Here is a 23,655-nt window from a genome sequence, read left to right as displayed (position 1 = left end):
CTCATTAAAATTCATCTTCTGTTGAGGGGTGATTTTGTGTATACTTTTTTGTCAACATCTTTTCCCGTTGTACAGGTGCCCAATCCGAGTGCGGCAAATGATGAAGGAATCACTGCTTTGCACAATGCAATCTGTGCCGGACACTTTGATATTGTCAAGTAAGTGAAAATTGTGGGGAAAAAAAAGATAAAAAAGAACTGTTTCATTCATTGAGTGTTTTCGACTATCAATAGATTTTTGGTCGAATTTGGCTGCGATGTTAATGCTCAAGACTCCGATGGCTGGACACCACTGCACTGTGCGGCCAGCTGCAACAATTTGGCTATGGTAAAATTTTTGGTTGAATCGGGAGCCTGTCTATTCGCATCAACGCTTTCGGATCACGAAACACCGGCCGAAAAATGCGAAGAAGATGAAGAAGGCTTCGATGGATGTTCGGAATATTTGTACAGTGCGTATCGACTCTCTCTCTCTCTCTTCCTTATTTTGCGGATAAAGACATTAAATTACCATTTTAACACTTAATTTGCAAATGTTTCGCTTGCAGGCATTCAAGAAAAATTAGGTATAATGAATAATGGTGAGGTGTATGCGGTATTTTCATACGAAGCTCAACAATCGGATGAGCTATCGTTTGAAGTGAACGACCAGCTTATAATCTTGCGAAAAGGTGACGATGCCGAACGTGAATGGTGGTGGGCAAAAATGAAGGAGACTGGCAAAGAAGGTTACGTTCCGCGCAATTTATTAGGGGTGAGTTGAATTTCTATTCAAATTCAAATCCAATTTCAATTCGATTTTCATTCAGCCAATCATTTACTGTAGCATCAATTGAATCAAATGTAAAAATCATTTTTTTTTCTTTTCTTTTCTTTTTTGTGAATTACAGCTTTACGCACGCATTCCTTTGAAACAGCCAATATCCGAATAACAGCTATTAAAAGCACCGATTCAATACAGCCACGAATCCGGAATACTGAAAAAACACTACATTTCACCGTATGTTTGACCAGTTGCCGCCGCATAACACAACCGCGTTGAAAATAACCTAATTCAAAAAAATGTTCGTCAACGGACACTATTTAGACTCTATCCAATGCTGTACCATATTTAACTACAAAAACTCATCAAACAATCGAGTATTCGAAACCAACCCAACTGAGCTTGAATCAACATTCATTCATCTGGTTTTTTTTTCTACTCTTAATATTACTGACCCGGGAAGAAGAAGAAGAAGAAGAAGAAGAAGAAGAAGAAGGAGGAGGAGAAGGATGAGGGATCTGTGTTAGTGATGCGTAACCACAATATGCAGCTAAAATCTTTGCTCTTGTTACCTTTTAACTTAGATAACTAGAGAGCACATGAGAAAATGGATGCAATCACGTAAAACATTAAAGTCGAGGCGATCGAAACAACCGGTTGAATACAACGGAATCGAATGAAAAAGAAAATTAACGATTTAAAATGTTTACATGCTTTTACATACTAAAACATTTCTACAGGCACACACACATATACACTATCCACTACTGGATAGTGTCTTCTAAAAGATTAATATTTTCACTCAGAATACTAAAATTACTACATAGGAAAGTGAGAGTCTAGTTTATCTTGAATAAATTTTAGTAGAAAAAGAGAAAAGGGGAAAAGAAATAACAAATTTGACTATGGTATATTAAATAGAGACAATTCGAACAGAAGAAGCGAGAAAATTGAGAACTTACAGAATTTTTATGTGATATTTACTAATTACTCCAAATGACATAATCACAAATAACGCAAAACACACACACACACATATACATTTTGATTGACATATGAACTAATTACAGTATATACAAAAAATATCTTGCAGCTAAAATAATAAGAATTTTGAATTTAAAGTAGCTAACCAAGGCAGTTGTTCGTTTAATAATTGAGAGAATCAAATGTGAACAATAAACATAGTACATCATATAACCTACATTTATGAGAAGAACATTCTATTGAAATGCCGTCAAAAATCGATAGCAATGTCTCGTTGGCTTTGATTTTGCATTGAGAATTGGGTTTAGTTTTAATTAAAATCCTGTGGAAATGTTAGTTCTACCGCAGAGCATTTCTAGCTTTTCTCTCGTCTGAGCGATCATAGCGAGTCCGAATCGAAATTACTGTCCAATCATCATGTGACCCAACTGCAAAGTTGTTTGCATATGACATAGTTGATTCAACCATCTCAATGCAGAGAGCATCAATTAAACTGGTATTTTCATTGTCGATTGAATGGTATGGGTAATCGGTATCTCATTGTTCGGCATGTTCCATGTATTAGGGCATAAAGTTTTTGACACACAAAAAAACAATCAAATTTTATTAGTGCAAATTTTCAATATTAAATGCATTGATGTAGATAGCCATTGAATTGTTATCTCTTTCGAACTTTGATAAATACCTTTGAAAATATGTAGGATTTGAGAAACATATAAAAGCATTTATCGTCACATGGTTTCGGTTCTCACATAAAATAAATTCAGTATTTCTTGTTTCAATTCCTTTTTTTTTCTCTCTCTATGATATTTAAGATGAATTATAGATTTAGTTCGAGAGCTTCGAAAATCCACCACACACACACAATCACATGTACCAAAAGTGCTGCACATTGCACAATCGCATACACAGATCCACACACTTCATGATGGAGTAAGAGACAGAGAGAAGAGGTGAGACTCTCCTACAGAGTGAGAGAAAATCAGTTGAAATATTCATAGAAACCATTTTTGAATGAAGTACAACCAAAAAGCAATCCACACACAAACAACACCACATTCCATTCGCACGCAACTAGACCAACCAAAACATATTGTAGTTTTCACAAGTTTGTTTTATATATTTTTTTGTTCTCAATCACTAAACGGTTTCGCATATGTTTCATGAATATTTCACCAAATACACTTAGTCCAAAAACAGAACAAAAGAGAGAGAGAGAGAGAGAGAGCGAGATTCACATGCGAAAAATGAATGGCGACTCGTTTGTATGCATAGTAGAAAATTAAGCAAAGCATTTGCAAAGAGCACAATGAGCAAGTGTTTTCAAGGATGATAGAAAATGTTGTGCATTAGAGCTTTTCCCTGTATGAACATTTGAATAGAAAAATGCGAAAAATGATCAATAGTGTGATGAATAGGTCGATTTATTCGTAATGAAAATTTTTTTTTCTTTTTGGAACGGAGGAGAAAAATCAGAGCAACAAAAGCGATTCATGAGAAATGTCCATTTTGTGGCGTTTTGAAGTGCCATAAAAAAATATTCGAGAAAAAAAGTTTCGTTACAAAGATCTGTTGTAATTTTTCTTCGGTTCTCTCTGGCAAACCTGTTTCAAGTATTCAGACAATAACAGGGAAAAATTCGATTGAAATTTATTTTGAGAGAAAAATTGAAGATCGAATACGTTTTGTATATAAAAAAGCATAGAAGAACAAAAGTGTGAAGTGAATGATTGAGGCCGTGAATAGAGTTTATTCACAGATTGTAATGAAATTTTCTATTTATTTCCATTATTCGCCACTACAAATCGTATTTTCATAAAAACACTTTTTTGAATTACATATTTTCCGAATCAAAAGAAATTACTTAGACACGCTACAAATGGTTTAGTGGATACATTTCCAAGGAGATAATTTTTTCGTTTTAGTTTCGTATCTGGAGAATGCCATTACGATTGCATTTTGTTTTTGCACGCAAGGGATAAAATGTGAACGAAAAAGAAAATTTAATTCAAATTGATACTATCGGCTTTTTTGTGAAATAATTTGAAGAAGAGAAAAAAACGGCGGCAGTTCCCAGAAACGCAAAAAGCATGTATATCAAATGATAAACTTAATATATATATATATATATATTTTGAATAATCTGCATTATTTGTATGTTTTCGCATAAATAACATTTCATTGTTTCTTTGACAGTTCTCTATTGCTCCCTGTCAAATCTGCCTTAAGAAATGAAAGCAAAAATTCATTATCAACAAGTTTTGTTAATAAAAGAAGAAGAAAATGTGAGAAAAGTATACATTTAGGACAATAACTTTATGTTTGATGTTACAACAAATAAAACACACAAATCAAATATCAATATTTCGATTAAATTTTGTTCTCGTTTTCTCATAACATACAACACATATGAAAAATTGCAATAAAATTTGTTGTTATAAATTGTAAGGCAACGAGTTTTTTTTTCTCTTCTCTCTTTGTATGACCAATTCCAGAAAATACTGTGTGTCATCTTATCTGACGAATTGAAAACAATTGTCAACGTAAATGTTAAAGGTAACTTTTATTTATTATTTGAAAATATGAAATAAAAAAAAAGAAAAAAACAGCATTTAATTGGTTCTGGCGTAAAGTTAAAACCTTCTGAGTATATGACAGTGTAATATGTGGATTATATTGTGTTAAGCTAATACTCTCATTATTTTTGAGTAAGAAAATGCAAACTCATACATCTCATATTTCCCAAAAAAAGATCTTAAGGGCTTTTCCTCTTGAAATAACAGCCGTTTGTGTCAAATGAACCAACCATCTTCGATATTCCAACGCATCTTCCTTAGACGCTACCACACTGAATAAGCCATTCATTGCATTGAAGGATGTTTAAATGCTTAGTCAATCAATTCAAACCTATGTCATGTGAATGAGCATTTTATTAAGATTCTACAATGCAACACTCTATTGTGTATCAAATCGCGGCTCTTGTGCAACACTCTCATTCTACCACCAAAAGTCCCGTTTAATTGGTTGATGTTCATTTTATTTATTTTCTACGTTTTATTTTCAACATTTTATCATTGGATTGGATGACATTTCCTAAACTGCTAATTTTAACGGCAAAAACATTTAATGCACAGTTAATTAATTGCCATATATTGTGAATAAACTGATTTCAAGCTCATTACTGTCATCAACAATGTTCTTTGTCAAGAAATTATTCTGCCGTTTCATTTTATGCTCTTGCGAGTTCTTTCTATATGTTCTTTTCTAAACTGTTGTCTTGAAACTTCTTGAAATTTTCAAAATGTAACAAATCAACTCTCAAATGAATGGAGGCGTATTCTTAAAAGAAGACAACAACCGAAAAAATGCCATATTATATTATAACTATTTGCTTAAACGGCGTTTTTTTAAACATGCGATCAAATAAATGACAAAATAAATCGTGTGTTGGTTACTGAGTATCATCGTCACGTAATTCTGGGAAAATATCTCGCAAATCATTCTGTTCAACACTTCCGTTGCCAATTCCTTCATTCTCTCCTGCTTCTTCGTCGCTTTCATCGACTATTTCGTCTTCGAATTGGGGTTCATCGGATTCCATTTTGTTCAATGGTTCATCGATTTCATCGGTCTGGCCGGTCGTTTCACCATTTTGAAGAATATTGGATTTTTCAGCTGTTGCAGCAACCTTTTGAAGAGTGATCGAGGCTGGAAGGTTCGGAATTGTCGTTGGCCGCATCGGTTGCTGTGGTTGAACATTTGGCGTGATCATTTGTTCGGGAGTTTGCATCGTTGCTGCAACTGTTTTGTGGGAAGAAAGGTGTCGTAAATATTGGAAGTTTTTTTTTTTAATGAATAAAATCGAACAGATTTGGGTTACCGTTTGGATTCTTCACTGGCGTTGGACTCGATGCTGTTAGCGGCAATGCGATTTGCTCTGGTTTTTCCACCATTTTTGGACCGACTGAAATTTTCAGAACGAATATGAATGGGAAATGTGTCATTTGATCTGTCAACAAAACGAAAATTCGAAATTTTAACTACCATTTTGTTGCTTGACCGGCGCTGGATTTGGAGTTGTTGACAACGAACTGACTGACTGTGGTTGCGGCTGCGATGGGGGCTGTGTACGTTGTACTTTCGAGATGCTCAAGTGAGGTAAATTTCGAGCGAAAGCCATAGCAGTACCGTTTTGATTGCCAACACCGTTCGGAATGCGAGAAGCAGCTACCAAATCTGGATCACGTGGAGTGCCAGAAACAAACCTACCAATACGATAAGAACAAACATATGATCAACCGTCTGACTGTGTTTGGTGACAGTTCTGTCACTTTCATTATGAAAAGTGAAAAAAAATAACTTTTCATGAAAATTTTTTATCTGAAACTTCGGGAATGCTCTTCCGACCATTAATTCTATTATATAAAACAAAAAATTTATTGAAAAAATTCAATTTTCCATATAAAATTAAATTCCGCACCGTTATACCCCTTTGACTGTGTTTGGTGACAAAAAATGTCACATGTGTTTTTTAATCAATATAATTATTACTGCATATGATTTTTTCCTGTATTTTACACTTGTACATTAACTTTGGAGTCTTCTCAACTTAAAAAGCAAAAAGTTGAAAGAGATATCATGTATTTTCGGGTTTGTTCTGACACATGCTGATGACGAGTAGAAAAATCACCGAATCAGAATTCAGTTGACTGTCAAACGCAGCCACTACATATCGAACTTTCGGATGGTTCAAAGAATAGATTTTACCCAAACACAGTCAGAAGGTTAATTGAGCTCTGTTTTTTCGATAGCAATTAAAAATAGCGACTTACGTCGATTGAGCGCGCTTGCGTTTGCCTGGAGTGTACGAACCGATTTGCTCGCCCGCTGCACCATTTTCAAGTCGAATGAGTTTTTGTTGCGAAAGTTGTTGTTGTTGTTGTTGCATGGGTGCAGATGCGGGTTTCTGTGCCTGTGATACTACTTTTCGCTGTGTTAGCGGAGGTGCTGATAACCAAGAGCAAAAATCAATTTTTCGATTAAAAATGCCACACTCAGAGGTTGATTTCAAAACAAATTTATCTAACCATTAGGCTTCTTGAACTGTTCTTGTTCAGCCATCGTTACGTTTGTGTCGTGGATTTTCAAGAAATTCAGTGCGTCCTTCATTTTCGCTGTAAGATCAACTGGCACAACTACTTCGCGAAAGTACAACAATTGAACGATCTTTTGGACGATTTCAAACGGGTAGTTGGTCAACGGAACTGGTGCAACAGTTGAAAACATCATGACAAACATGAAAAAACACCTTTTTATTCAATACGATTTGATATTACTTACTGATTAGCAAGCCATTGAGACCAGAATCGTGAATTTGGCCGGCCAAATGTTTGGAGTACAGGGCCAACACCAATCGATGCGCAGAAACCTTCTTTTCATCCGATGTAACCAAATCAACGTCGAAGCTGGGACCTTTGTTGAACAAATCGGCAATTCGTTTGTCACTGGTGTTTGACGCCGTGCGATGCACGAATTTGATCATATTATTGCTCATTTTTGCCCGGAAAATTCAGTGAAAAATTGAAGAAAAATTCTAGTTTGAATTGAAGCGTTTAATGCGTAGAAATTGATTGCAAATTGGATTGTTTAATGCACGAAACACTTTGAACACTTTGGCAATTCACTGGTGGCAACCGAGAGTGATGAGCTAATCAACTGACGACTGAGCCAAATGTATTTCAACGATGTACACTCAATCTGAGTATCACAGGATATTAGCCGACGAAGATGTGAAGGTTTGTGATGTGAATGTCCATTTTAAAAAATGTCACGAAAATCTCTTGAATTCCAAATTGGTTTAGTGTGTAACACACAATCAACACGATCGGAGTTAGCACCGACTTTTTCGTTTTGCACGATAGGCCACATTTACTTATTGAATGGCATTCGCCCAATCCAATAGAACAAAATGCGGATTCATATGCGTGTTTGTTTTGTGTGCGTCAACCAGTGCAAAACAAAGACGACCATTCACTGAATATCAATAAACAATAACAATCTCAACCGTGTTGTCTCAGCCAACCGGTTGACGAAGAATAAATACATTGACTCGTGCTGCGTTCTACGCTGTTTCACTTTATCACAAAACTCACAAATTTGCGAGTTGAAAAATTCGACATTCGACGAGAAAGACTGAAGATGACATTCAAATAAGAAAATTCGTTTTTTCACCCAATTCAAAATTCATAATCCAAATCGTGAATGTGTTCACGTGAGTTGCGTGATTTGACAAACGAACTGTTTGACAAAAGTCTGGCTGACAGTTGGAATGTCTGAAATTGTTTGTTTTTCTTTTTTTTTCTCGTCGACTTTTCCGCTGTTTTGTGTATATTTGCGCGACGACTGAATTGTTTTCCAGCAGATTTGTTTTTTGAATTTTTCATGGAAAAAAGTTGATGGGAACAATGTCAAACTCATCCAAAATTAGTGATAAATTCAAAGACATATGTCGTGTGTGTGCAAAAAAGTCAACAAAAACGATAAGTTTGTTTGGTATCAGAAAGAAAGGATTAATATTAGCCGAAATGCTAGCCATTTGCACACACATTAGGGTGGACAAGCAAACGGATTGTCGACCATCGAATATTTGTAGTCCATGTTTATCAAATCTAGAAATAGCGTTCGATTTCTACAATCTGGTGAAATCCAGTGAAAATAATTTCCAAAAAATGCTCGCTACCCATAGTGTAAATGACGAGGAAAAAAGTCAGGCAATCGAATTTTGTACACTGGATGATAACGATTCGATGGTTCAGAAACACTTGAAAGTTGAATTTAGCGAAGGCAATGCTGAGTTAATATCAAATCAACAGCAACGAATCGAACAGAAACGAAAACGAAGATCAGCTCCGAATGAAACGGTTGAACCGCATCAATTAGACGTAGATAGCCAGCAGATGCAGCAAGAAATGCATAATAGAAAAATGAACCGGTTATTCGAGTGTTTCCTATGCAAAGCTAAATTGAAATCATACACAGGTGATTCCATATTGTTGCTTCATGAATCTTCACAAGTCAAACACTTGAATTTATCATTTAATTACACTTGAAATCATACACAGATACCCGAGTCCACTTGAAACGGCACTATGAAGCAACGCCATTCAAATGCAAAATCTGCGCAATGAACTTTTCGGCGGTGCAATACGAACGGCATTTGTGTCGCGGACAAAGCGTTCAGTGTGTTTACTGTCTCGAATCATTTGAAACAACGATTAATCTGATGGACCATTTGGAATGTCACAGGGAACAACATAATTTGCATAAATGTACCGAGTGTTCGAAACTGTTTCCAATGCTCTGGCTACTTGAATGCCATCAAGTACAGCACAGACAAGTGGAAAAGCCATACGTTTGCCATATTTGCTTTCGCGGATTTCGGATTAATTTTGCACTGACCAAACACCTTTCTACACACTCCAATGAGAGGCGTAAGCGATTTAACCATTTTCTTTTTACTCAATTATAATCCTCAGCCATTATTTCATTTTTTCTTTCGAAATTTTATTATTTCCCATTCAATTTTTTTCTCATTCAAAATTGTATTTGTGCAGCGCACCTTTGTTCCACATGCGGCATGGGATTCAAAACAATGGGCACTCTCCGTTCTCATGCCATTCGACACTCTGGCTACAAACCGATCGCCTGTTCGAAATGTCCGAAGAGGTTCTTCAGCAATGCCGATCTCAGGAAGCACATGGACGTTCACAGCGATGCAAAATACGTGTGCAATTTGTGCGGATCATCACTCAGTTCGAAGCGGTCATTGGATGAGCATAGAAGTAAGCTCGATATTCAAACTTCGAATCAATTGATCCTTCGATCTATTGATAAATATTATGAATTCAGATAAAATATTTTACATTATTCACTACAGGGCATCGTCACAGGAAAGCTGAGGAGCAAACATGTGATCTGTGCTCGATGAAATTCAGAACTATTTACAATCTAAAAAGACACCTATTGACTCACACGGGCGAAAAACGTATGACCAACTAAAAAAATTCTCTATTGTCCAAATGCAATTATTTCTTTTTCTTTCTCATCCACAGCTCATAAATGCATGTACTGTGAGCGAGCGTTTGCACAATCGGGCGACCTCAACAAGCACCTGAGACAGCACGTGGGGGATAAAACATATCAATGCAATCTGTGTTTCAAATCGTTCAGATTACAAATCGAACTGCGAAAACACTCGTATGAACATTTTCAAAATGAAAACAAAAGCGAAACGCATATTCAATAGACTTAATAGCTTAGTGTCGTTCTAATTTTATTTGAAAAAACAATTAAAAAAAATAGTAACGTGTAATATGGAATAAATATTAACTCAATTTCCCCATGGACGATTGTCTTCTAAATTGGTCCAATCGGGAACTCGATTCAATTTCATGTAGTTTTCCTTAGTAAGTCCTTTTGTCTTGAGCATTTCCGTGCCACCGTAAATGGATCCGCCCAGCCTGCGGAAAGAGAACAAAATGCATGATGAACTGATTAGCATTTAGAAAATCAAAACATGTAAAATACTCTTTCAAAGTGAAAAATATAACGAAGATTGGCATTTGGCGATGATAATCTAAAACACTAGGGGCTAACCACGGATTTTTTATTGACAAAATCTGTTTTTATCGCCCAATTTTAATGACATCCGTAAAAAATTGAAGAAATCTGTATATATTGAATTTTATCGTTCAATATCCACTATAAACGTTTAATGTGCTGACGTCATTACCGATTCAAAAATGCTGGAAGTGGGTTTTGGTGGATCCTCAGGATCGTTTAGTACTGCTCCCAGTTCTGGAAGTGGATCCTCAGGATGGGCCAGGGCATTGTCAAACCCAGTCTGGTCCATCCTGAAGATCCACCAAAACCCACTTCAAGAATCGGGAGGAGTTCTGAACGATCCTGAGGATGCACCAAAACCCGCTTCTAGAACAGTATGCATTCGTTAAAGCGAAAAAATTACTGCAAAAATCGGGCAAAATCGACCAAAATGTGATCATATCGGAATTTATTTGTTTAAATGATAAAAAATGTTAAAGTCGGTCATTATTGGTTATTTTTAAAACCGTGGTTAGCCCCTAGCTAAAACATACCAGGCTGCAAAGTTCTCCTTCGCCGGCACTCGATGGAATTTCACGATGCTTGCATGCAATTTCTCTTTGTAGACATCCGTTTTCAAAAGGGCGAGTAGTTCACATTTAAGACGAGCCATCAGACCCTGTGCCATGGCTGTGCCGCCAATAATCACTAGATTTTCCAGCAGCGTCCTACGCATATCGATTGAACAAGCAACAATTGCATCTAAAATGATATACGGTAAACCCAAACGATCGTTATCTTCTGGAAACAAGACTTCATACGCAGTTTCTCTCAATTTCCCCGGAATAGTTATCGTTTCTTTGCCCTGGATCGGATAATTTACATCGGGCGGAGGTGTGACCTCGTCGCCATTCTTGTGCTGTTGTGATCGTTCGTACGTGGTTACAAAGCATGTTCGAATTTTGATTTCTTCGATCACTTCATCGGTGAGTAAGTCGCTAGATACGCCATTCTCCAGCAGTTGCCGTTTGATTTCGGCATGTACAGATTCAGCAGCCAATGGTTGTGCTTGCCACGAATGCAACACCTGAATACCGCTATACACTGGAATTACCGTCGCTTCCTTTTGGCCGATATCAACAACTAAAGCCGTTTCAATTCCCAGCGTGGACAAAGACACTAAATGCGAGGGCACAAACAGTATCGATGAAATTTCAAAGTGACGAAACAACACCTTGGCAAATACATCACGAATCTCCGTCGGACAGAGAACACTCTCGACGATGACCACCTTCCGCTCTTTCGGATTGACGAGCAAGTGCTTGAAGAACAACGTTTGAATGAAATCCACTACTTGATCGTAAAATTGAAGCTGATTGTTGTAGCTAAAAAGGGATTTTGATGTGGTTGGCGACGTTCCCGATATCACTTCGGTCGGAGTAATTGTTCGTGGATACGGTTCGGCTACAAAACCCAATCTAAAAACAGAAAATTATAGTGATTAACGAGAGAAAATTGCGTTGAATTTCGAAAATCCTCACTTTGTATAAGCGGAACCGATATCAAACACAACGGGAGCTATTTCGTACACGGGCATTTTTGTATGTTTTTAGCTTAAAAAAAAATCTGCAAATCCAGACGATTTGGTTCGATTTCTCTCGATTTACTTGCGTTATTTGTATAGTGTTTGACATTTCTTTTACTTGATGACTTCATTCAATACGTTGTATGCACGGGCACGCACGAACGCACGCACACATACACACAAACAACATTTGACAGTGTAATGTTACGGCGGTAAATGTCAGTTCAGTTGACATTCGACAAAAACAATTTTATTTCTATTTGTTTACCAGCACCAATATCGTTTCTTTGGATGAAGAGAAAAAAAATCGAATTTTTATATGGATTTCTGCTAGAAAAATGGATGAAACAGAGAGTTCATTCGAGTATTTTTGCCGTATTTGTGCAACGCAATCGAATCAAGTGCAAAATTTATTCGCAACAATTCAAAATGGAATCAGTTTGGCAGAAATACTGATGCATTGTTTAAAACGACCAGTGAACAAAATAGATGGTCTTCCTGAAAATATTTGCCCAAATTGTAAGACAAATTTAATATTCACCTATGAATTTCATAACCTCTGTGAGGCCAGCGAGCAATATTTTTTGAAGAGACTACCGCCGAACCAAATTACCAACGAATTTAAAGCATTTACAAGTGTTGTTGAATCAATACACACAAGTGAACATGCAATTGATGCACACATAAAAATTGAAAACGACTACGGATTGGCGGCTCTTCAAACGCCGAACATTATTGACGAAAGTTTGGAATTTGATGTTCGACCAACAACGCTTGTGTCAGAGTTGGTTTGTGTGGAGGAAAATTTCGATGTGAACAATGTAATCGAAGAGAATGAAGAAATCAGTGAATCATCGCTACCGATTGGCCGATTGAGACAGCGGCGCAGTCCAATGAAAGCCGTACAGGTGGTTGCGCGAAGAGTCAGACATAAATCCGCCGATGAATACAAAGTTTTCGAATGTTTCGAATGCAAAAAGACATTTTATCAGTTGAATGATCTACGGCAGCATATGAACGAGCACAACAACAACCGAAAACCATTTGAATGTACCACCTGTAATATGCGATTTATTCACATAAACAGCTGGTTTCGGCATCGATCGAGACACACCAAAAATATTCATGAATGTGAATACTGTTCACAGTCATTCAACACACTCACCGCTGTCAAGCAACACATTCAAGATCAACACAAAGATCATCTCAATGCCTATAAATGCGATCAATGCTCGGAGGAGTTTGCTTTACATTTTCTTCTGGTTCTTCATCATGAATGGCATAAAAAAGCCAAACCAATTATCTGCAGCACATGTAATATGGTCTTTTTTAATGAGCGCAAATTAAAGGCACACATTCGAGACAATCATGCGAGTAATTATCTATCATTTGATATCATTTGAAAAAATATTCAGTTTAATCAATTCTTTCATTTGTTTTTTTTTTTTGCAGATCATTTGTGTGCAGAATGTGGAAAATCATTCAAAACCATTCACTCGTTGGCCAGCCACCAAATGTTACACACTGAAGAAAAGCCGTTCGCCTGTGATCTATGCCCGAGCCGATTCAAATGGAAAGCAGCGCTCCGAACACATGTACTCGTGCATACTGGTCAAAAGCAACATGTCTGCGACATTTGCGGATCGTCTTTTACGACCAAAGGATCAATGAAAAAGCACAAAAGTTAGTTTTGGAATAATTCAATATACCGTTTAGTGAAAATTAACAGGTTTGTCTTTCCTCAGGAATACACTCCGGTGACCGACGGTATCATTGCGAAACATGTTCGATGCGATTTTATTCCAACGATCATTTGAAACGGCACAAACGGACTCATACTGGAGAGCGACGTATGTGCAACAGAAGCATCTTTGTTTTTTTCGCCAAAAAAAAAAATTTGAGTCATACCTCTATTAATGCTATTAATTCCATTTTTTTCTTCATTTATAGCATACATTTGCACATACTGTCCACGCTCATTCTCGCAAAGCAATGATTTGACAAAGCACTTGCGCTCGCATGTGGGTCAAAACATGTATCGATGCCATTGCGGTGAATCATTTCGGCTTCAAACTGAACTACGAAAACATTCTTACACTCATTACAATAAGGATGATAATCCAGAAACGCTCAAAACTGAACAACCGCAATAGCTAGCATAGCATAGATTTACTCTGTAGTCGCTTCTTTTGACAAAGTGTCAAATAAATATGTAAATAAACAATTGAGGTTATGTAGTTTTGTTTTGAAATTGTATACTGATTGCAGCATGAATTCGAGCGGAGCCTTTAAATTCGTTTCTTAAGAATGATTCGCAAAGTGGTTGTAGGAATTTCGGGTGGAGTTGACTCAGCGGTGGCGGGTTTTTTATTGAAGCAAAAAGGTAAGACATGGGAATTCAAAAGATACTAGAAAAATGTAGTAATATGCTAAAGAACAGTCCCCCTCTCTCTGTCTCTCTGTGTAGGATTTGATGTTTGTGGTGTTTTCTTAAAGAATTGGGATCTGGTTGATGAGACGGGATATTGTTCAGCCGAACAGGATTGGGAAGATGCACAATATGTTTGTGATAAATTACAAATCCCTATTCAACGCTTCGATTTCGTGAAGCAATACTGGACCGATGTTTTTGAGTAAGATTATTGCCATTCAATTGAATATTCAACGTAAAACTAAAATCTTTGGAATTGTTGCCGAACATAGGAACACTTTGAAAGAATACCAGAATGGTCAAACGCCAAATCCGGATGTTTATTGTAATAAATATATCAAATTCGGCGCATTTTATCGACATATCAAGGAAAATTTGGCAGCAGATGCAATAGCTACTGGACACTATGCTCGTACTTCGTTTGGACCATTTTTGGAAGATTTTCAACTGAATCAATGTACGTGAAACAAATGTGGAATTAGAATTGAAATATCAATTAATATTTCGCCAAATTTCTATTTCAGGTGTGAAGCTGCTTCAAGCTGTTGACCGACGAAAAGATCAAACGTTCTTTTTGTCGCAAATACCACAGGATGCCTTGCGCTACACCATGTTTCCAGTGGGTTCAATGATGAAATCGGAAGTAAAGAGACTGGCCCACAAAATCGGACTTGAGCAAATTGCACAAAAGCGTGAAAGTACTGGGATATGTTTTATTGGCAAGCGAAAATTCAGTGATTTCATAGCAGACTATGTGGATCCACAGCCGGGTGATTTTGTGAACATAGAAACTGGTGAAATTGTAGCAAAACATCAAGGCATCCACAACTATACAGTTGGTCAGAAGATTTTGCTGGGTGGACAAGAGGAGGCATTATTTACCGTTCGAAAGATGTGTGATAATAAAACAATTTTAGTGGCACCTGGTACAAATCATCCAAGATTGTTTTCGAATCTATTTTATACGGAAAAACCACATTGGATCGATAGATCGCCGTTCAATGGGAGTCGTGGTGTTATGAGGGCTGAATTTCGCTTTCAACACGGTCACAAATTAGTTGTGTGCGAATTTGTTGAGATCAATGGTCAAGGAGGTGGTCTTTTAGTCAAGTTAAACAATCCAGTTAGAGCCATTTGTCCTGGACAATTTGCGGTGTTTTACAAAGAAAATGAATGCCTTGGATCAGCAAAAATACGAGCAACTGGACCGTATGTTAGATATACTTCTAATGAACAGAGTAATCAAAGTGATTCTAGTGATGAAGACGTTGAAACAACATTACCAAAAAGAGTGAAAGAAGAGTTGGGGATGAAAAAAAAATACACAGAAAGAGACCGTGAAAAAGTTAACAAAGAAGAAAGAGCAAGCTGAAACACACACTAAAATCAATTTCACATTCTGACTCAAGTATAAAAAAACGATCATTAAATTTATATCAAAATCTTAATTAGTCTATTTATTTCGTATGCTTAACAGTAAATTTCTTGAAGCGATATTGGAAATATACAAGCCACAGGCTACTCGTTATTCGTAATTTGTTGTTGTTGTTGTTGTTGTTGTTACTAAAGTTAAATCAAAGTCTTCGTTTTTATTGTTTTTGTTGTTGTTACACTAAATCATTCAAATTGGTTGTCTTACAATACTAAATAAATAACGATGCGTGTGTGTGAGTGTGTGGTCATTCGAATCAATCATATTCGCAGTGAGCAGTTAGCTCATTAAAACGGTTAATCCATCCAAGAATTTTGTCAAATCGGATTGTTTGATCTGGGCAATTGAGGTTTCAAAGAAATCTAATGACACCGTTGCATTAGTATTCGTAGCCGCCTGTTCGAATGCTTTGCCAAAGAAATTTTTCGGTGAATCCTCAAAAACGGGTGGAATACCAATCATAAGATAGATTCCCATGTCTAAATCCACTGGACAGCACACAATTAAGGGTAGTTCGGATGCTTTTTTGCTTCGTGACACGGACACATAACTTTCGAGCAAAAATTTTGCCAAAATCGACAGACCGTGTGGACAGGAGAAGTATGGATTTTCTTCACCCAGGACAAAATATAAAAATGGGCCGGCTGAACGGACTTGATTGGCTTGCAGCGCAGTTTGTACAACTTTGAATACGGCACACAGAAATTGTTTGGCTTGTTCAATGCCTGCATCGAGTATTTGCTTGTTTTGACGTGATAAACTGTCGAGCGCTTCGAGGAAGCAATGTTCGGGTGATCGATCTTTTCGAATCGATTCGAGAATCGCAATCGTTGCATAAACAAAATCGGCCGCTGAGAATTTGCTGCGATAGCCATACTGTAGTGTAAACGAACCGTATACGATGTCGCCGATTTGATATTTCTCCGATAATTTTTCGATCATTTGATAGAATTCGTTGCGTAGCAACATATCCATTGAACTGTACTGTTGTTTTGCTTGAGCCAGCGGCAAACCCATCTCAACGAGCAATTCGTGAACACGTTTTTCACCGCGCAGAGTCCACAACTTCAGTTTGCATGCAGAATATTTGGAGTGGCGCAATGATTCGTACACACTCCAATGCCGGTACAATGCCAAATGCAAGTCCTTCTCGAAATGAATCTTGATCGCTGATTGCACCGATTGATCGCTGGCTTTGTTGGTCAGGCGTGATACATGCGATTGGATTTTGTCACTTTCCAACACGTACGAGCTGCTCTCGATCTTTTCCATCACCAATTGTTCAGTCAATCCGACGATCGCCCACCAAAGCAACTCCATCGAGTCTCTGCTCAATTTCCACGCCAATTCAAATAGGATGAGTGCCGAACTTCGGCCATAGTAGCTGTATTGTGTGTATTCAAACATGAGTTGATGGCGCTTCTCTTCCCACTGGCGCAATTCTCGTCGCTTCATTATTTGTCGCTCGACTCGATCCGCACGATTTGAAGTCTCGCCATTTTCTTTATCCGAATTGTTGTCGTCGTCATCGTTTTCCTCGTCTTCACTGTCGTCATCACGAAACAGGGCTTCAAATGCAGGAACACCTTCCTCACTATTCACCTCGCCGAATATTTTTATCTAAGCATCAATGAGTGTAAAAAGCATAGTTAGTAAAGTGAAGACTCTATCAAAATAATGAATGTGAGAAATGCCAACTTACCTGAGAATCGCTGTAAATATTACAAACGTCCATGGGTCGGTGTGAATCACATATAAAAAAAATAACATCTTCATCGGGTCGCAACAAATCAACAATATCCAAACAGACACCACAATTGATTAACAGCACATATTTAACGTCGTCTTTGTTTTCGGCATAGGCACGTTGCAATCCAGCAACACCCATAATTGGCACAATCGAGTACACCATGTGATCGTAGCGGAACAACGTTTGCAGAATTTTACTCGCACATATTGCGTCGATGTCATAGTTAACAATCACCAAAATTCGCTTGCCACGCAAAATGTTGTAAAAATCGTTTTTCAAATCCTGAATAAACATTTTCGTTTTTTATTGTTCCACAAATCACGAGTGAGATAAATTTATAGATACGAAAACCGTGTTTTTCGGCAGATTTTCTATCCTGTACGGTGAATGGAGAAATTCACGTTGTGCGTTTATTGCTTTAGCGAAAACATTGTGCAGAGAGTGTATTTGTTGTTATGTCGGTGGCAATATTCACAATTTTAGTCGATAAAATGTTGTTCAGGGGTTATAAAAAAATGCTTGATAGTCGATTTTTTATTTTGTTAAAAAGAAATATTTAAAAAAAAAATTGTCCGTCGTTTTTGTTTCGCATTCACACAATAAACATCTCTCTGTTCGTCGTCGTCTCTATTGTGTCGGTTGTCAAATTGAGGCGCGAAACCAACTGCCTTTTTTTTGTTTTCGCTGAAATGTCAAGCGGGCGAATTCGCCGTAAGCGAAAAAGCGAATTCACGTGAAATGACGATTCACGGCGAGCGAATTCGGAAATTTCGATACAAATGATGATACTTTTGAGTGTGAGAAATGATAAATTTCCAGTATAATAAATATAAAAAAAAATCGTTTACGAATTTTACCGTTATATTTCAATAATCATAAAAATGGAAGAAAAAGCAGCAGATTTTATTATTGGCCAAATGCAAAGATTCTCATATATCAAACCTTCTAATGATATCCTTAAACGGAGACCCGTTTACTCCATAACTTATAATGAAAATGCACTTTTTTCCAATTTTTTTTTCAGATTTATTTAGAAATATTCCTTTTTTAAGCCATTTAAAGCAGTAAAATTACAAAAAAAGACCGAATAGTGTGTGTCTCTTCTGTTGATCTCGCTGTTTAAGCGGTTACAATGACGGCTTGAGCGGCGGCTTTAATGGCAGCTCTTTGTTTTGTAACGATTTGGTTGGCGATGTGGTCAAGATGTCTTTGGCCTTGTGGGGTCAATACACGGCCACCATCTGGGTGCTTTTCAATCAATTTAACACCTTCCAAAGCTTGCAAGGCTTTACGTGCAGCTCCATCAGCTGAACGACAGAAATGTGATGGGTGAACACCGTTGCGTTTACGTCCACCGTAGATTTTGGTGATGGCACCAACACCGACTGAACGACGATGGTACAAGTGGCGCAAAATTGAAGCACAACGTGTGTAGAACCAGTCTGGGTCGGTTGGTGACAATTCCTTGAATTTTGCGGTCTTGATGATGTCCATTTGTTCTGGCACCTTCATTTTACCAGATCTAAACGATGACGGTTGAGAGGAAAAGAACACAAGAAATGGGAGTTAAAATTTCGTCATGTTATCATTTCTCTTCTCTTTTTTTTAAATGTGAAATCACCAGAAAAAATTAACTGAACGTATTGTGGTTTGTATCACAACAACAATGACAAATCACCACTGAATCACACACAGAATTCAATTGCAAAGTGTAAAAAAGAGTTAGGTTATGTTCGATGCTTACTTCTTCAAGAACTCGGCTACTGCCTTAACAACAGCAGCTTGGTCGACGTCTTTTACTGTTACACCTGGCATCTAAAGAGAAAATAATCCAAAAACACAAGAAATTAGCTAAATCCCATCGAATTGATCGAATGTAATTGATGAATTTGATCGTGGTAAACAATAATGCCACATGTGATGATAGGCATTGGACACTGTATGTGCAATGCGTTCTCATGTCACACACACACACGCTATTCACAAAAACTGAAAACCCAATTTTTTCCGTAAAATTTCACACATTTTCTTGTGTACTCGAACTGATTCCAATTCAACATATATAATTGCAATATTATTTACCACGAAAAAATAAATTAATAAATTTTTTCAGAGATTTTTTCAACAAATTTATCTCCGCAATGAAAAAGTCCGTACCTTTAATTTGACAAGAACCACCGGAAAGAGAAATACTGATGTATGAGCGTGAAGTTGTTGAGTTTAAAACGCCATTGCTTCGTTCGTATATGTGACAGATGTCACTTTTGTTGCTCAATCAGCTTTGCATTTAAGCCGTGTTCAGAGTTCTAATCGTGCAAACGTGATAATTTTTCAAACAAAAGTTGAAGAAAAAAAAACGAATACATAATTGAAATAAGTTGAGATCAAAAATGAATCGATAAAGAAATAAAACCGAAATCAAGCAAAATAAGACAAAAACCAAAAAACTCTTTCATTATTATGAAAATAATGGAAATTTCCCGTTTAATTGTAAATTTCACATTTTAACAATTTCAACTTAAATTTAAAATTTATTCATCGTCATCAATAAACTCTTCGACAAATGCCGCGGCTAATTCATCGACTAATGCCTTTTCACTCTTTTGAGTCTCATTTTCCAAAGCAATTGAACCAGAGGCGGTTGCCTTAGTATTGACATCAGTTTGATCGCCAGTTTCAACAATGGTTGGCAGCTTCTTAACGGCCGGTTCTTCTTCAGCTTTGAATGGTGTGGCATCCTGAGATGAGGTCGAACTGCGACGCAATGATCTTCGTCTGGGAACCGGTGATTCTGGTTTGGTTGTAACAGAAGTATCACTGTCTGCAGCGGCTGAATCAGGCCGTTTTGCCGAGAGTCGAGCCGATTTTCGTGGCGGTGACGTCAATGGCTTCTCCTCTGAACTCTCTTCAACAACGATTTTTATTGTTTCTTCCTGTTGAGTTTCAGTGTGTGTCGTTACCAGCTGTACAGGCTCTTCTCCACCTCCATTGCTCTTATCTTTTGCTTGTTCGGTGATGGAATCACTTTGTGCATCTATCACTTCCTTCATGAACGACTCATCCTTCGATATTTCTTCGGAACTTTGCGGTTTTGCCGATGCATCTTCGTTCATTTCAACATCTTCATTCTGAATAAGCAAAAAAAATGCATTAGTCCAATCAATATGTACATATACAACATTCAGTTCACATATTTATAAAAAAAATATTCATTGAATTTTCTTACCTCTTCATCGCTCGACTGCTCGTTATCATCGTCGTCACTGTCAGCTAAACCGCTTGCTCTGGTTCGCAGGTCTTCAGCATTCTTTTTGAATGCTTCGGCCACATCGTTCACATTGGTTGGGAAATAGAAGATTTCCTTCTGTGGATGCAATATTTTCTCTATGCCTCGCAAGTATTCGCTGCATTTGTCTCTTATTTCCGCTCTGACATCGTGAATTTGAGCAATTTTGAAGACTTCTGCGGCATACTGAATTGGTGGTGGGCAAAGATGATGCGGTGATTGAGTCAAGGCATACAATGTGCTAAAAAGTCCTGCCCGGCATCCATTGTCAAAGTAAAGATGCGACTTTTTCGGTGTGGCGTTGGCCACATTCAACGAAAGTACCACAATATTTTCTTGCAATATCTTTTGATGCAGTGGCTTGATGAAGCAGCCAGCCGCGTGTAGAACATCCACCAAACAAGCCAAAGCGGCTTCGCATAGTGGTTCATTGCCACTGTCCGTGTAAATAATTTTCGTATTGTGCGGATTGAACGATTTCGAATGAGTTTGAGCAATGTTCGAAGCATCGTTTTGAGCCTTGTGCAACTTTTGACGTGCTTTCTTCGACAAATATTTTCGACTACCTGCCAACACTTTCAAGGTGACCTCACTTTGGTACGGCGTAATGTCTTGGATGATGAATTTGATCAAATCCTCAGCGATGGTTTCCACCAAACTTCCATATTTGGCCGTTTTACACCACAGACTTAGGGTGCGATAAGCCGCTTGCCGTATTGAGCTAAAAAATGATGAGGAAAATCAATGAACAAACCATTTCAAAGGTGAGGAATGGAAATTCTTACATGTACGGCCGTTTGAAGCCTGATGCTTTACCGGACGATGTCCATTTCAACGATTGAACAATCAGTTGGCAAATGTGATTGGCAAATGGCAGCAAATTTGTACGCAATCTGAAATCAAGCAAAGAAAATGAGATCATTGACTCTCTCTCTCTCTCTCTCTCTCTCTCTCTCTCTCTTTTTGTTTTCTTTATCAACTCACAGCAGAATCAACGTATCCAGCAATCGAAACAAGGCACCATGAACCTGTGGCAAAATGGCTGCAATGGCAATGTTGTCGGTGATTGCATTTTTCGCTAATGTTGCACAATTGACCGCTAGACCACGGGCAATAATGGAAAACAATAAACCAGGCTGTACGGCTTTTGTCACTGGAAATGGCTCACTTCAAATGAAGAAAATGTTAAATTAATCATCAGAAATTGAATCCAAATCAGATGGGTTTTCTTCTTCTTACCACAGCGCAATCCGAAGGTAATCGGTTAAATTTTTAAATCTCGTCAGCAGTTGAGTGGCTCGTTGAATTGGTTCGGGGCTTAAATTCAATTCGACTGTTTTCAGCGCGGTGATTTCTTCATCAAAATTGAAACCATCATACGTTTCAGTGGCATTGGCAAAGAGTTGATTCAACACTGTGTGCAAACTGCCCAACAGTTGCGATTGTAAATTCGACCAAGCTCCTTTCACGCTTATACCTTGAACACAACCGCCGCCTCTGACTTGTTGCAATTGAAGCAAACACTTGCCACTCTGAATGACCAGCGCTTGATTTGTGCTGTCGATGAATGTGCCGAGGAATCGATCGATGTTTGCACGTGAAGCACCTGATGGCCCAGCATACAATTTCATGCATGTCTCTAAGCATTTTAGCGTGGCCAAATGGCATTCGGGAGGTAAGCCACTCACACTCTCAATGATTTTACTCAATAAATTGCTTGCGATGGCCTTTCCCAAATCAGGGATGTGAACCGATTTCACCAGAATATCACTGATCACCTCGTATCCCAAGCACACCGTTGCCGCTGGTTTCTTTTGAGCACAGATTTTCGTGCACAACGATAGCCACAGATTACCTTTCTGTTCGATTATGTCCAATTGACACTGCACTAGAAATGATCGCAACAGCAAAAGTCCTTCGTGCTTTTTGTCATGCGAGTTGAGGTTATTTGTTATCAAAGACACAACCAAATCCAGTTCATGGGCTGCCTATGAAAAAGAAAATGAATGTGTTGATACTTAAACGTTGTCTAGGGTGTTAAACGGCTGTGTATGTTTACCTTTTGACTAAACGTTTGATGGTGTTCAAAGGCATTTAGAAGCTGCACAAATTTTTTGTTCGGCAACGCTGCCGCGGTTGAAACAATATTCAATGTTTCATTCATCCTGCAATCGTATGAGAAAACACCGGAATTTCAACTACTCGAATAGATAACAGACAAATGTGAGCGCCACTACACGTGCTCTATGTATCAATAGAGAGCTGCTGTCACATGCAGGCTCACACACATAAAGGCTCATTCACATAACTGAGCTACTCTGGAATCATTTCGTTAACTGTCTGAATGTTTGTTTTTGAACTTATTTGAAACTCTCAATTCTTTTGAAACGTTTTTTTTCGCATGAATTTTCATATTTTTTTTATACTGCAAACAATATTGTTGCAAAAAATATGTTGGTTTAGCTTTGGAATTTGAAAGAAGATTTTGATTTAGTTTTATGGATGCTTTTCGTATTCTCAGTGGCTGTTTGTGATAGCTTCAATCTGATTTCGATTCAAAATAAAAATACTTTTATTGGTAATCAACGCCTATAAAAAAAGTCATGATTTTTTCCATAATCATATTCGAATTTCAATCGTAATAAATTCGATCTTTGCACATCTGACTCACCGAGGCCGATTTGTAGTGATACCGTTCTAATCAATCAACAAATCAATGGTTCATACGATGCTTAAGCAGTTACTCCAATTCGATCAATTGTAGAATAATTAACAATCAATTGGAATCATTTAAATGCAAATTTAACTCTTTTTTTTAATCTGG

The 23,655-nt window shown here is 37.6% G+C and overlaps 9 protein-coding genes across 21 annotated transcripts in view; 4 read left to right on the top strand and 5 right to left on the bottom strand.

Moving 5' to 3' along the window:
* LOC129577680 (apoptosis-stimulating of p53 protein 1-like) overlaps nt 1-1,963 on the top strand; it is a 78,883-nt gene extending 76,920 nt beyond the window's left edge. For all 11 annotated transcript variants that reach the window (XM_055465213.1, XM_055465223.1, XM_055465229.1 and 8 more), the window contains 4 exons: nt 76-158; nt 234-451; nt 548-753; nt 890-1,963. In XM_055465213.1, the coding sequence (XP_055321188.1) occupies nt 76-158; nt 234-451; nt 548-753; nt 890-931 (549 nt within the window). In that variant the 3' untranslated portion in view covers nt 932-1,963. The remainder of the gene's footprint in view (nt 1-75; nt 159-233; nt 452-547; nt 754-889) is intronic.
* A 2,803-nt stretch (nt 1,964-4,766) lies between these two features.
* LOC129577670 (uncharacterized) lies at nt 4,767-7,953 on the bottom strand. 2 transcript variants are annotated; one of them, XM_055465122.1, is made up of 6 exons: nt 7,087-7,953; nt 6,834-7,010; nt 6,579-6,753; nt 5,791-6,011; nt 5,627-5,710; nt 4,767-5,547 (listed from the first exon to the last, which is right to left on the bottom strand). In XM_055465122.1, exons 1-6 carry the CDS (start codon nt 7,298-7,300, stop codon nt 5,198-5,200), a joined length of 1,221 nt encoding a protein of 406 aa, XP_055321097.1. In that variant the 5' UTR covers nt 7,301-7,953; the 3' UTR covers nt 4,767-5,197. The 2 variants fall into 2 exon arrangements, with proteins under 2 accessions (XP_055321097.1, XP_055321109.1); XM_055465134.1 differs by lacking the exon at nt 6,834-7,010 and having other exon boundaries at nt 7,087-7,532.
* A 111-nt stretch (nt 7,954-8,064) lies between these two features.
* Nucleotides 8,065-10,192, top strand: LOC129577666 (zinc finger protein OZF-like). 2 transcript variants are annotated; one of them, XR_008689030.1, is made up of 5 exons: nt 8,065-8,784; nt 8,868-9,236; nt 9,360-9,587; nt 9,655-9,790; nt 9,858-10,192. XR_008689030.1 is itself a non-coding variant. In XM_055465107.1 (5 exons), exons 1-5 carry the CDS (start codon nt 8,202-8,204, stop codon nt 10,049-10,051), a joined length of 1,482 nt encoding a protein of 493 aa, XP_055321082.1. In that variant the 3' UTR covers nt 10,052-10,192. The 2 variants fall into 2 exon arrangements, 1 of the variants encoding a protein (XP_055321082.1); XM_055465107.1 differs by having other exon boundaries at nt 8,202-8,784; nt 9,683-9,790.
* LOC129577674 (actin-related protein 10-like) lies at nt 10,049-12,026 on the bottom strand. Its single transcript, XM_055465148.1, has 3 exons — nt 11,889-12,026; nt 10,902-11,825; nt 10,049-10,265 (listed from the first exon to the last, which is right to left on the bottom strand). Exons 1-3 carry the CDS (start codon nt 11,942-11,944, stop codon nt 10,136-10,138), a joined length of 1,110 nt encoding a protein of 369 aa, XP_055321123.1. The 5' UTR covers nt 11,945-12,026; the 3' UTR covers nt 10,049-10,135.
* A 14-nt stretch (nt 12,027-12,040) lies between these two features.
* Nucleotides 12,041-14,156, top strand: LOC129577655 (zinc finger protein 883-like). The gene is made up of 4 exons (XM_055465074.1): nt 12,041-13,306; nt 13,385-13,615; nt 13,678-13,782; nt 13,883-14,156. Exons 1-4 carry the CDS (start codon nt 12,271-12,273, stop codon nt 14,083-14,085), a joined length of 1,575 nt encoding a protein of 524 aa, XP_055321049.1. The 5' UTR covers nt 12,041-12,270; the 3' UTR covers nt 14,086-14,156.
* LOC129577662 (mitochondrial tRNA-specific 2-thiouridylase 1) lies at nt 14,106-15,811 on the top strand. The gene is made up of 4 exons (XM_055465088.1): nt 14,106-14,315; nt 14,400-14,565; nt 14,636-14,820; nt 14,888-15,811. The coding sequence occupies exons 1-4, from the start codon at nt 14,240-14,242 to the stop codon at nt 15,733-15,735; spliced, it is 1,275 nt and encodes a 424-aa protein (XP_055321063.1). The 5' UTR covers nt 14,106-14,239; the 3' UTR covers nt 15,736-15,811.
* Nucleotides 15,794-18,227, bottom strand: LOC129577647 (cell division control protein 45 homolog). Its single transcript, XM_055465061.1, has 2 exons — nt 17,498-18,227; nt 15,794-17,415 (listed from the first exon to the last, which is right to left on the bottom strand). Exons 1-2 carry the CDS (start codon nt 17,837-17,839, stop codon nt 16,075-16,077), a joined length of 1,683 nt encoding a protein of 560 aa, XP_055321036.1. The 5' UTR covers nt 17,840-18,227; the 3' UTR covers nt 15,794-16,074.
* Nucleotides 18,228-18,547: 320 nt separating this feature from the next.
* Nucleotides 18,548-19,806, bottom strand: LOC129564683 (40S ribosomal protein S19a). The gene is made up of 3 exons (XM_055438849.1): nt 19,703-19,806; nt 19,290-19,360; nt 18,548-19,067 (listed from the first exon to the last, which is right to left on the bottom strand). The coding sequence occupies exons 2-3, from the start codon at nt 19,358-19,360 to the stop codon at nt 18,665-18,667; spliced, it is 474 nt and encodes a 157-aa protein (XP_055294824.1). The 5' UTR covers nt 19,703-19,806; the 3' UTR covers nt 18,548-18,664.
* A 189-nt stretch (nt 19,807-19,995) lies between these two features.
* Nucleotides 19,996-23,475, bottom strand: LOC129579656 (proline-, glutamic acid- and leucine-rich protein 1). The gene is made up of 6 exons (XM_055469827.1): nt 22,891-23,475; nt 22,071-22,819; nt 21,816-21,998; nt 21,617-21,724; nt 20,772-21,552; nt 19,996-20,673 (listed from the first exon to the last, which is right to left on the bottom strand). The coding sequence occupies exons 1-6, from the start codon at nt 22,993-22,995 to the stop codon at nt 20,077-20,079; spliced, it is 2,523 nt and encodes an 840-aa protein (XP_055325802.1). The 5' UTR covers nt 22,996-23,475; the 3' UTR covers nt 19,996-20,076.
* Nucleotides 23,476-23,655: the final 180 nt, after the last annotated feature.

This window comes from Sitodiplosis mosellana, unplaced genomic scaffold (genome assembly GCF_009176505.1).
Source record: "Sitodiplosis mosellana isolate CC-2019 unplaced genomic scaffold, AAFC_SMos_1.0 Smas_scaffold_1, whole genome shotgun sequence".
NCBI lineage: Eukaryota > Metazoa > Arthropoda > Insecta > Diptera > Cecidomyiidae > Sitodiplosis > Sitodiplosis mosellana.
The sequence above is the reverse complement of the archived record's forward strand: the minus strand, read 5'-3'. Positions and strand labels throughout refer to the sequence as shown.